General features: G+C 38.6%; 1 protein-coding gene across 2 annotated transcripts in view; it reads left to right on the top strand.

Annotated features, from left to right (window-relative positions):
- Positions 1-13,403, top strand: part of PDZD8 (PDZ domain containing 8) — a 79,483-nt gene that overhangs the window by 60,425 nt on the left and 5,655 nt on the right. For both annotated transcript variants that reach the window (XM_025274100.3, XM_025274099.3), the window contains one exon: positions 9,976-10,138. In XM_025274100.3, coding sequence (XP_025129885.2) covers positions 9,976-10,138 — 163 coding nt within the window. The remainder of the gene's footprint in view (positions 1-9,975; positions 10,139-13,403) is intronic.

Genomic DNA, 13,403 nt, shown 5'->3' with positions numbered 1-13,403 from the left:
TTGTGAAAAAGACGGTAAATTGTGAATTCTCTTTGCTAATAAGAGTTTGAAAGAAGACAGCTAATAAACATAGTATCTCCTCTTTTCTGGTCGAGTGATAAACGTTAGTGGAAAACAGTTGAGAATTCAGTTGAATCTTTGGAAGCAGCATAGTTACCCAGTAGTCTAGAGCCCCAAGACTAACTAATGGAGTTAGTGGAATCATCAGTTATGGTTTTGATTTTTAAATGTGATAGATGGTAAAATACACAGTGGGTGAAGGTGACGGTGGGAGGAATTGAGAGTAACAGTGGCATATGTACACTGCCATGTGTAAAATCGCTAACCAGCAGGAAGCTGCTCTATAGCATAGGAAGTTCAGTTCCTCAGTTCGATGCTCTGTGATGACATAAAGTGGTGGAATAGGGGTGTGGGAAGGAGGCTCAAGAGGGAGGGGATGTATGTATGCTGCTGCTGCTACTAAGTCGCTTCAGTCGTGTCCGACTCTCTGCAACCCCACAGACGGCAGCCCACCAGGCTCCCCCGTCCCTGGGATTCTCCAGGCAGGAACACTGGAGTGGGTTGCCATTTCCTTCTCCAATGCGTGAAAGTGAAAAGTGAAAGTGAAGTCACTCAGTCGTGTCCAACTTAGCGACCCCTTGGACTGGAGCCTACCAGGCTCCTCCGCCCATGGGATTTTCCAGGCAAGAGTACTGGAATGGGGTGCCATTGCCTTCTCCGGGATATATGGATCAGATCAGATCAGATCAGTTGCTCAGTTGTGTCCGACTCTTTGTGACCCCATGAATCGCAGCACACCAGGCCTCCCTGTCCATCACCAACTCCCGGAGTTCACTGAGACTCACGTCCATCGAGTCAATGATGCCATCCAGCCATCTCATCCTCTGTCGTCCCCTTCTCCTCCTGCCCCAAACCCCTCCCAGCATCAAAGTCTTTTCCAATGAGTCAACTCTTTGCATGAGGTGGCCAAAGTACTGGAGTTTCAGCTTCAGCATCATTCCCTCCAAAGAAATACCAGGGCTGATCTCCTTCAGAATGGACTGGTTGGATCTCCTTGCAGTCCAAGGGACTCTCAAGAGTCTTCTCCAACACCACAGTTCAAAAGCATCAATTCTTTGGCGCTCAGCCTTCTTCACAGTCCAACTCTCACATCCATACATGACCACAGGAAAAACCATAGCCTTGACTAGACGAACCTTTGTTGGCAAAGAAATGTCTCTGCTTTTGAATATGCTATCTAGGTTGGTCATAACTTTCCTTCGAAGGAGTAAGCGTCTTTTAATTTCATGGCTGCAGTCACCATCTGTAGTGATTTTGGAGCCCAGAAAAATAAAGTCTGACACTGTTTCCACTGTTTCCCCTGTGTATACATATGGCTAATTCACATTGTTATACAGCAGAAACTAACACAGCATTGTAAAGCAATTATGTTCCAATTAAAAAAGAAAAATGATCACACACACAAAAAATGTGAAATCTGGCTCTAGCTCTTCAACGGCCTCATTGCTGCTTCTAATTGAGATGGACAGTAAACTGTTGGTCCCAAGCCTGGCTGTATTCTGTGCCCTGTAGCCATAAACAGATTGATCTGATACCTGGTATTTAAGCAAATGACCAGAAAGTTACACCTCTAAGACACTCTGTGCCAAGTATGTTGTACTTCGAAGTTTCCCTTGCAAACAGCTCAGAAACTTATATTTAATATAAAAGTTGTTCTAGTTTTAGAAATCTTGACCTCTCAAATATAAATCAGAGTTTGGGGATAAATCTTTAATCATAATTGACTGGGCCCCAAATATTCAGAATTTAAATGCCACATCCCAAAGCAAGCCAAGTAAAGGTGATCTGTTAAAAAGTTCAGTTTTATACAGGTGCTGTGTATGTATGTGTACAGGCTGTTGTGTCATTTCTCCTCCTTTCCCCCTACTTTACCAAAAAAGCTAGGAAATAGTCCTCATGATGTCTTTTTCAGAAGCTTTTTGATGAACAAATACTCAGAAGTATACATGGTCACAGTAATTCAAGGGTCTTTCACATAGATCCTTTTATTCTTTCTTGCATTTTTGGTTTTTTGCTCAATGTTACAAGCTCAAGTAACAGAACAGTTTGTAAAGGAGTTATATTGATGTGTTATTAAAATATATTCTCTTCTTATCCATTGTATAAAATTATGTCCCTATTAGGAAGGGATTTAAAAATCAATATGTTGTTTCCCAACCTCTTAGGTGAAAATAAGGCATCACAGCTGGGTCCAGGAAAGGCTAAAATTATGTCAGAGTGTGAAAGCTCTTAAAGGCTATCTTGGTGTTTTTACTGAATTGCTGTCCACCAGATAGGTACACATACAGTTAGAATTTTTTAACCTGAGTCCAACATTATTGGTGAAGTTAAATGCAGGCTGTCTGCAATCTTGTATGTATTGACTAGTGATTTAGCTCAGGTAATGGCGTTTAGTTAGTATGTGTCAGCAGTTCTTGACAATTGATAAGCTTTTTTTTTTTTTTTGGTATATCATGCAAAAGAATACTGGAAATAGTATTTCTGTTCCAGTAGAAATTTATCTTTTGGTTTCAGCAAAATTCAGGTCAATTGATACATGCTAAGCCACAGAGAAAACACTTTTCCATCCTACATTTTTTTTTTCTATTCCTATTAGAGGTTGGTATATTGATTATGTTTATAGCACAGTTAAAGAATTTCTTCATAACAGTTCAGAGTATAATCAACTACTAAGATACAAGTTATAGATATTAAAGCCCACTTTACTTAGCACATGAGGGTACTACAAGGGCAGGGAGCAGGGGTGTACTCCTGCCCAACAAGGATGTCTTCCAGCAGTTCCCTGCTCATCCCAGACTCTGAAGCCTACTGTGCTGCTCCTGGGGGCTAGGGACAGCAGCTCAAGCCTCATGGAGACCCTGAGGATGCAGCTTATGAGTTTGGAGATGCCTAGACCTGTACCCTTCCAAGAGCCTCTCTGTCGCTGACACTCCAGGACCTGGAGCTGCCAGCCTGGGGGTCCTCTTGTTATGGAGCAGGCTCGTGTGCCGAGACGTAGGAGCCCAACATTGACAACAGGTGTATGAATCAAAGTGAGGGTTTATTTGTAGGGTGCCAAGCAAGGGAGTGGGAGACAAATCTTAGATCCACTCCAATTTGGTCTTTGATTTAGGGGCTATTTTAAAGGGTAAGAAAGTCACAAGATTAATCATCACCTAGTGATTTAATTGAGGCATAGCTGATGTGTAAGGTATTATATAACTTTCAGGGGAGCAACATAATGATCACCGTTCTATAGGTTGTATACCCTTTATAGTTGTTCTAAAATACTGGCAGTCTTCCTTGTTGTGTGTGTGTCAGCCACTCAGTCATGTCCGACTGTTTGCGATCCCACGGACTGTGGCCCACCAGAAATCCTCTGTCCGTGGGATTTCCCAGGCAAGAATACTAGAGCGGGTTGCTATTTCCTGCTCCAGGGGATCTTCCTGACCCAGGGATTGAACCCAGGTCTCCTTGCTGGGACTTCCCTGGTAGCTCAGATGGTAAAGCATCTGCCTACAATGCACGAGATCTGGGTTTGATCCCCGGGTCGGGAAGATCCCCTGGAGAAGGAAATGGCAACCCACTCCAGTACTCTTACCTGGAAAATCCCATAGACGGAGAAGCCTGGCAGGCCACAGTCTGTGGGGTCGCAAAGGGTCAGACACGACTGAGAGACCACTTTCTTTCTTTCTCCTGCATGGCAGGCAGATTCATCTTCCTTGTGCTGCATATATAATACATCTTTGTAGCTTACTTATTTTGTACATAGTAGTTTGCTGTTTTTTAACCCCTGGTGTTGGTGGTAGTCACTCAGTTGTGTCTGACTCTTTGCAACCCCATAGACTATAGCCTGCCAGGCTCCTCTGTCTATGAAATTCTTCACACAAGAATACTGGAGCAGGTTGCCATTTTCTTCTGCAGGGGCTCTTCCTGACCCAGGGATTGAACCCAGGTCTCCTGCATTGCAGGCAGATTCTTTACCATCTGAGCCACCTTTTAACCCCTACTCCTGTCTTGTCCCTTCCCACTTCCCTCCCCACACTGGTAACCACTAGGTTGTTCTACATGACATTTCTTTTTTTAAACTGAATTATAGTTGATTTATAATGTGTGTTAGTTTCAGATATACAGCACAGTGATTCAGTTTTATATATGTATTTTTTCAGATTATTTTTCATTATAGGTTATTACACAATATTGAATATATAGCTCCCTGTGCTATAGAGTAAATCTTTGTTGCTTTGGTGTTTATCTTTTGTATACAGTAATTTATATCTATTAATCACATACTGTACGTCAGTCAGTTCAGTCGCTCAGTCATGTCCAACTCTTTGCGACCTTGTGGACTGCAGCACACCAGGCTTCCCTGTCCATCACCAACTCCCGGAGCTTGCTCAAACTCATGTCCATCGATTCAGTGATGCCATCCAACCATCTCACCCTCTGTTGTCCCCTTCTCCTCTTTCCCCTCTTCAGTCTTTCCCATCATCAGGGTCTTTTCCAGTGAGTCAGTTCTTCACATCAGGTGGCCAAAGTATTGGAGTTTCAGCTTCAGCATCAGTCCTTTCATTGAATATTCAGGACTGGTTTCCTTTAGGATGGACTGGTTTGTTCTCCTTGCAGTCCAAGAGATTCTCAAGAGTCTTCTCCAACACCACAGTTCAAAAGCATCAGTTCTTCAGTGCTCAGCTTTCTTTATAGTCCAACTCTCACATCCACACATGACTACTGGAAAAGCCATCACTTTGACTAGATGGACCTTTGTTGGCAAAATAATGTCTTTGCTTTTTGATATGCTGTCTAGGTTGGTTATAGCTTTCCTTCCAAGGAGGAAGCGTCTTTTAATTTCATGGCTGCAGTCACCATCTGCAATGATTTTGGAGCCCCCAAAAATAAAGTCTGACACTGTTTCCACTGTTTCCCCATCTATTTGCCATGAAGTGATGGGACCAGATGCCATGATCTTAGTTTTCTAAATGTTAAGTTTTAAGCCAACTTTTTCACTATCTTTCACTTTCATCAAGAGACTCTTTAGTTCTTCTTCACTTACTGTATATGGCATGTCTTAATCATAATTTTAGGAGTCAGGGTGTCTCTGGCTTATGATTCTCAGGCCAGGTGTTCCTCAGGGAGTTGTTAGCTAAACTTGCCCTGGAGAAACAACTTGAGTTTGTACTTTAAAAATGACATCTACAATGATGTTAGCAGTAATGACTAACTGCAAATCATTGCAGATGGTGACTGCAGCCATGAAATTAGCTATGACTCTAGTCGATTGCTGTTCAGTTAGCACAGGATTGGAGTAAGAGGTGACAAAGAAAGGAAATACAGCTTTAGATAGAATAACCACAAACTCAGTAAGGGAACTCTGCTTTAGGGGGACTTGGTTTTAGTGAGGATAGCACCCCACTTCTGAAGCCTCGAGTCCCCTTGAGCTGCTAGACAGGCCCCTGTCTATGGAAGAGGCAGGCTGTGTTGTCAGGAGGAGCTGCTGGTACAGTGCCGGCCCTCATGCTCCTCCCTTCTCTGACCCATCTCGCAGGCCCCAAGTCCCTGCAGGGGCAGGCAGCAGATGCCCCTGGCTAGATGCAAGCAGATTCCCCCCTACACTCATAATGTATTTGTAGCTGTGTAGTTAATAAATACAGCAATTTGAGTTTATGACATATTGTATATCATGGTCTCTAACACAGGGCCTGGTCAGCCTGAACATGTTTGAAAGTATTGGAGCTTTAGCTTCAGTGTAAGTCCTTCCAATGAATATTCAGGACTGATTTCCTTTAGGATGGACTAGTTTGTTCTCCTTGCAGTCCAAGGGACTCTCAGGAGTCTTCTCCAGCACCACAGTTCAAAAACATCAGTTCTTTGGTGCTCAGCTTCCTAAAAGTCCAGCTCTTACATCCATACATGACTACTGGAAAAACAGCTTTGACTAGATGGACCTTTGTTGGCAAAGTAGTGTCTCTGCTTTTTAATATGCTGCCTAAGTTTGTCATAGCTTTTCTTCCAAGGAGCAAACGTCTTTTAATTTTATGGCTGCAGTCACCATCTGCTGTGATGCAGTGATTTTGGCGTCCAAAAAAATAAAGTCTGTCACTGTTTCCATTGTTTCCCCATCTATTTGCCATGAAGTCATGAGACCAGATGCCATGATCTTCGTTTTTTGAATGTTGAGTTTTAAGCCAACTTTTTCACTCTCCTCATTCAAAATATATGTTCTTATTTGTCCATAAGAAATACAGTTTTTTTATCTCCCTGCTATTGCTTTTCTTGACTTCTTCCCCTTTCATTTGATATGTCTTTAGTCTTCTATAGAGGGAACTTTCTAGTGGGATAGAAACATAATTTCGATAGAAATACAAAAACATTATTTTGTGAAAAAGTAGATATTTATCATCACTGTGCTGGTTTCTAGATTTCAGAAATATTAATAAAGACCATGCTTGAGCCCATTCTTCTCCTAGTGGGTTTGAACCGGCTGCTCTTCTCTTATTGAATGTTGACATCAGTCACCATCTTTGTCTTTTCTAACGAGACAGTTTTTAAAGGTTTTAAATTTTATGTGATCATAAAATTATTTTTAGCTTCTCAGTCTTGATCCTATAAAAGTAAATTAACGTTTGTACGATATAAAATAGTTTAAATATTCTAATGTCCTGAATCAATGTTTGTTTCATGATATGTTTGCCTTGTTTGTTGAGCAGTATATTAAGTTCATTTACAGCAGATTGGTTTTTAAATTTCCTTTTGTATCCCATTTTGACTAGTGATGCCAAGTCTTACTAATAGGAATAATAATAAATACTGAAACTTTTCACAGCTCCACATATGAAAAAGACATGTCATTTTGTCAGTGACATTCACAGAACTTAATATTTGCCTAAAGTCATAGGCAAGGATTGTTGAAGACATTTTATTTCACCTCTAAGTATTTCAGTATGAATCTTCTAAAAATAGAACATTTTACTACATGTTCTGTTGGTGGATAGATGCTACAATAACCATCATCACACATAAAAAATTAATAATTCCTTAATTTGTTTGTCTATATTAAAATGCTCCCAATGTCCCATAATGTTTTTGTGAATTTTCTTTTTCCCCCTATTCTTACGTCTTACCAAGATTCACACATTGCATTGTGTTGTTACATCTCTTTAGTGTTTGTCTCTGTCTTTTTTAATCTAAATGCTTCTCTCCCCTTTTGGGAGATTATAAAAGAGTGATTTTTCAAATTTAATCATTCTTTCTGCATTTATTAACTGGCTTCTTTTAGGCAGGAATGAGGGAGAGGTAAAGAAAAACTTCCCTTTGAATGCTAAATAATTTAATATGTAAACAAATGGATAGGTGCATTTAAGAGCTAATTGCAGAAACAGAACTTATTACATAAACCCTGCATTTAAAGTGAAAGCTGTTGTTTTAAGAAAACCTCCAAGAAAAACAAAAGACTATACAAGACAGAAAATATAAAGATGTCCAGATTCTCAATAAATAATATTTATATAGTTATAATGTTTTAAACATAGCTGACTTTCAGTTAACCTTGATGGCTTAAAATAGTTTAAAAATGAATATAATAGTTATCAATTTTGATGATAGAGTTTAGAAAGTAGAAAGTGACTTATACTATTGACTCCTGGCTGCTTGAATCAACCTTGAATTCCTGAATCAATTCCACTTGATTATGATTATTATCTTCATCTACTAGTGAAATTCCCTAAAATTTTGTTACCAGATGTAAGGAAAATATTTAGGATTTCTGTTTTCACCTCATCATTTAAAAGTTTCTATTTTGTCATATATTTTATAGTACATGGTATATCCAATAATCATATAAAAATTTAAAATGTAGATACATGTATATAGGGGAGAATTATATAATTATTTTGCTATTCTTAATTTAAAAATAGTTGCACCCAAATGGACATGTCAGTTTTGTTTTAAAAGTATGGGATATTTGAGTGGTCTCGTAAACATTATCTTAAATTTTCATTAAAATAAAAATTTTGTGTGATATTCATTTTTAAATATTTTCTTTAAAATTTTTCTCAGGTTTTTAATTATTAGGGGTTTTTATACTTTATTTGAATCATTGTCACAACTTAATTGTAAGTTTTAAATTTGTGTATCAGAGAAGGCTGGAACTAATTCTGAAAGTAGATGGGTCAGCACTATTAGCTTAAAAGGAAATAAGCTTTTAATAAGAAAGGAGATGAAATAAATAATGTCTTAAGCTCTGTACCCTATGTATGAAATTAAGAGCATTTACTAATAATCACTATAAAAGTTGGGAGAAGGAAGTAATTCAGTATTTGCCCTTATTAATTATTCCTACTAAAAACCTTTTTTCCATCTGGAATGTTTACTTCAAGGATCATTTGAAATAAGAAAAGCAAAGGAAATAATGTGATTGGCAGGGAGAAAATAAATTAAGAGACTGAATCGTGCAGAAGCCTGTATTGGACTCAATTCCCTTCTCAACCCCACCATCCCCCATCTCCATTCCACTTGAGGAACAAAGAGACGAGATCACAAAAAATCACGTTCTAAATGTTAATTTTTAAATTTTACAGTTCTCAGACTCATACAGTTTAGCAGTTTTTTTATCCATTTACATCGTTAACTTTTTGAAAGTAGAAGAATTTGCATTCTTTTTAAGCTTTGGTACTCTGTATATTAAGAATATATATAGGTTCATGGATTTGAGAGAAAGTTTTCTTTAGGGCTTTATTAACTGAAAAATGCTTTTAACATTATAAGGTGATATTTACTATATCATGAGGCAAGAATTGGACCAATGTTTTTGGAGGTTTAAACAGAAATAATGTTTTATGGAAGGATTGTTTCAGTAGATTTTTTGGTAAACTTTTAAATAGTTAAAAACCTGACTACATTTCCCATTTCTTGAACATATTATTAATATTGGTAAGATTTTCCTTAATATAAAAATAACTTTTCAAAATCTATTAACACCCATATTAAAGAACAACTTTCAATAACATCATTAGGCCAGCATCATTAGGTAGGGGAATTGAATTTCTGGCTTTTAAGTGGGATTTATCAATTAAAGCACTACAGACAGTGATATATGTGGATATTAGCAGATTATTTGGCAGAGTCCTTCATGAGGTAGCTTGAAGAATAGACATGGCCTGAATGATAATACAATTAGACTGATTTATAATTTAACTTAATAAACAGATTAAATTCTTGTCATCTAGAGGGTTGTGGTATTCTATCCATTTTTTAAATCAGTGATTCAAATGAGGACAGATAGTATATGTTGTTTTTTTAAATTTATAGATGATATGAGTCTGAGAGACATACTCCTAATAAATTGGATGGTATTTCTTTAGAAAACAGAATGATCTTGATGAGTTAGAACAGGATATTTCACAAGATAACTCTTAATAAAACATGAGCATGAACTCCCCCCCACCTCGAAAAATTTAACAATATACTACAAAAAATGGAAGTTCCCAAGCACATCTTAATAGATATTAATAGAAGATTATTCCCATTTTATTTCAAAAAAGCAAGATTCAGGATTATATTTATAATGGGATCTCAACTTTATATACACACACACACACACACACACACACACACATATATATATATTATATATGAGAATACGAAATACAGCAGTTCTAGGAGTGATTTTCATTTTGCCTTATTTTCAAATTTTCTACAGCAAGCATGCATCTTTCCTAACATATGTAAGATAAGGTGTTTCATGTTTCCAATGGCCCACATGTGCAATCTAAGCATAGGTTAGTTTCTGTTGTCACAATAGAGATTTCCTACCTTTTATCGGTCTGTAATAATCACCAAGGCGTAAAAGCATCAGCTGTAGTGCTCTGTGTGTTCGTGTTTTCACTCCACCACTGTGAACCCACTGAATCTGTTTTCATTTTTTTCTCTTTATCAAAGGTTGAATTAATAAAGGGGAATTTACAAAGTGTCGGACTTACACTTCGTCTTGTCCAGTCAACTGACGGCTATGCTGGGCACGTCATAATTGAGACTGTGGCCCCAAATTCACCTGCTGCAATTGCTAACCTTCAGCGGGGAGATCGACTGATTGCTATTGGAGGTAATTATGCTGATGTGCAGTTTACTTGACATTTATCAAGAAAACCAGAGAGTAGATGTGGGGCTTTTTTCCTCTTCCTTCTTTGTTTCTATAAGCACATTACTTTTATAATGGGAAAAAATTCATTATTATAAGTAAAAATCTGAAGGAAGCCTTAAAAATTTGAAATAGGTATCATTTTAGTTCTAATGTATAAATCTTTAAAATACTTCCTCTTTAGACCATTTTCCTTCTTTTACTTCTCTGTTTTTTACTGAGTATGAAAGGGCAGGTCAACAATTATCTTTCTGTATGTTCACCACCATTACTACTCTGAGCCTAAAACTGACAGAATTAGCACTACTACCCCCATCACTTAGGACTAGATAATGAACAGGAGAGAGATTCCTTGTCTAACAGGGCATACCCGATCTATCCTGTGACCCCCATTTGCTGGCCGTATTGTTCCTTATTGGCCAGCCTTTGGTTGATGGACTGACATTCAGAGTGCAGCCCAAATCACTGTCACTGGTAGAAAAACGTGTCACCTGCATGCCTTCCTGTCAGTTGCATTGATATAATAAAAACTGCAAATCTATTGATTGGCAGATCATTTGCTTGCATGTAAATTATCAATAAGGCTAACTTACGGACACCAGTGGGGAAAAGTCTAAACCTCTTCAGATCTTTGTAGTGCCGGGCCCACCCATTCTAGACTTGTCAAGAGATTTTTTAAACACATGGTTGGTTACAGTTGAGCTTTTAAAGGCTATGTGGAATATTCTGTCACAGCTAAGACAATAAATAACCAGGTAGGTTAGTTCCTAAATTAAGGAGCAGTTGTCTTTGGTTATATGTCAAAGAAACTCTGCCTTTATTTTAATTCACATCCATCATGACAATAAAATAATGAAAATTTTTTAATTTTCAAAATATTGAAAAATTAGAATTTGAAAATTTTGAAACAGTGCTTTTCAAAGTCTCTTGTGTATTCCAGTCACCCAGGCATGGTGTTAAAATGTGGGTTCTGACTTAGTAGATCTGGGGTGGGGCTCCAGGTTCTACATTTCTAACAAGCTCCCAGATGATGACTCTGGTCCACAAATACCTAGGATAATAAGGCTATAAAATAGGCCTCATCTGTTACATAGTCATTTAACATAAACATAACAGTTATCCCTCAGCCAAAAATCACAGTTCAGTATAAATTTTTTACATTTATACATACCCTGTTTTGATTTTACCTACAGCTTAAAATTTTCCTTTTTAGGCCCTTTTATGGGAGATTTTTGTTTTCAATTACACAAGTCATAAATATCTATTATCAAAAGTAAATCCAAGCAATATAAATATAGATGGGGTGAAAAAACAAAAGTCACCTCTTCATGTCTAACATTTGTTAAAAATTATAATATTGAGATAAGGGGCAGGTATAATACACATTCTTTTTTTTTAATCACTGTACTTCATTTATGCACATATGTATCATTTAAAAAATATTTAGTAACAGGAATGGTGATAGTTGAAATAAGACTGACAAAATGTTATAGCTTAAATAGCTCAATGATGGAGTTCATTTTACTATTTCCTCTGCTCTTGTGTATATTTGAAATATTCCAAAAGGAAAATAAGCCAAATTTGGCTGGCTGGTTCCAAAGGATGAGTTTAGATTGATGTGAAGTTGTGCCTACCTCAGATCTTCAGACGGACTTATTTTTTATGTCAGACTACAGTTTTGCTGGAACATAGTGTGGTTAGAGGGAAGAGTAGAGCTGAAGGCTGGATGAATCATGAAGTCATGTTAGCTCTTGATTTCCGTATGATTGAGTTTAGCTAAAGGGTTTTGAACCAGTGTTTTAGGAAAGTTGGGAAGCAGCATATGTTTGGTGATTAAAATAAGGACGCTCTAAGTGAGGATCATAGTAAAAAGCTGTTTACTACTGTAGTTGAAACAAGCGGTCAGGAGCATCTGAGCCAGGGAGGAAAATGGACTGGAACTCTTGGATTCACAGCAGAATGAATCTTGAGTCCACCATCTCCACGATTCAAATCAGGTTAACTGGGAGGGCAGCAAATTGATTCATGTACTAGTAAGGACAGCAAGATGAGAATGTCAAAGAGAAGTTTTAACTTTATCAACAAAACATCCAGGTGGTGATACCCAGAAGCCTTTGGGAATAGATTGAAGAAGAGGGGCCTCCACCCAGAGAAAAAGTTGGTGGTTGAGACTACTGAATGGGTGTGATCTAGGGAGAGAGCAGAGCGGTCGGGGAAGCCAGCGACAAAACCACGGGGACGTCTCATACAAGGGACCAATACAGGTGGGGGGGGGCGGGGTTGGTAAGGAGAGACGATCAGAGCTAAATCACCACAGCGCTGTAAAACCCAGGAAACGGAAGGTTTTAAAGGAAAAGAAGGACAGGAATTAACATTTCAGCAAGAATAATCGACAGAGCAAAGTCCTGATGGAGATGGGGAACAGAATCTAGAGTACAGGTGAAGGGCGGCTTCCCTCTCAGACAGCTCAGTCCGGAAAATGATGGGCAGGGAGAAAAGGCAGCTGTTTGTTGGTCTTTTCAGTAAATAAAGTGATGTCATCTATAGAATGAAAGAGCAGGAACGGTGGGTTTCAGGGGAATAAGAAAGATTTGAAGCTGGTGTTTGGAGACTTAGTTGTTTAGAGACCAATTCAAAGAATGCTAAAGCAGCACTGAAAAGCACACTGGAGACAGATGGCGTAACTTGATGCTGTCTCCAGGTAGGAAGCTCAGCGGCAGGGAGGGGGCTAGCCCAGATAGGGATCATCGGGACAGGCAGATGGTAGAAGAGGAGAGGGCTGGAGCAGAAGCATAAAAAAGCTTGATGTGAACACCATTAAGGTCTTGAGACTGAGCCTGGGGAAGGAGGCAAGTGGACCAGCTGGACTATGAGAGCAAAAGGAGGAATGACCAGACATGGACACTACCTCAAAACAGATTTAGTTAGCAGACAGGCTTGTTAGAGGTGGAAATAAGAGACTGTGATCAGAAGTTCATTTCCAAGTAGAAGATCTTTGATGTGGAAAAGTTCCAAGTGATGACCAGATCTAAAGCATGCTCTTGCCTGGGCAGCTGGAGAATATTGAGGTTGGGGAACTCTGAAGTCAGGTTATTAGATGGGGCTGATACTATTTTGATTTATTGAGGATGGCTGTAGGATCTTTGGAAAGCCAAGACTCACCTTTCTCTTAAAGTCCTATAGAAGGGGATTGCTTAGGTAAGTACTGTTTGAGGGAGGGCGGGGAGAC

This window comes from Bubalus bubalis, chromosome 23, assembly GCF_019923935.1.
Source record: "Bubalus bubalis isolate 160015118507 breed Murrah chromosome 23, NDDB_SH_1, whole genome shotgun sequence".
Taxonomy (NCBI): Eukaryota; Metazoa; Chordata; class Mammalia; order Artiodactyla; family Bovidae; genus Bubalus; species Bubalus bubalis.
This window is presented reverse-complemented; position numbering and strand designations above follow the sequence as displayed.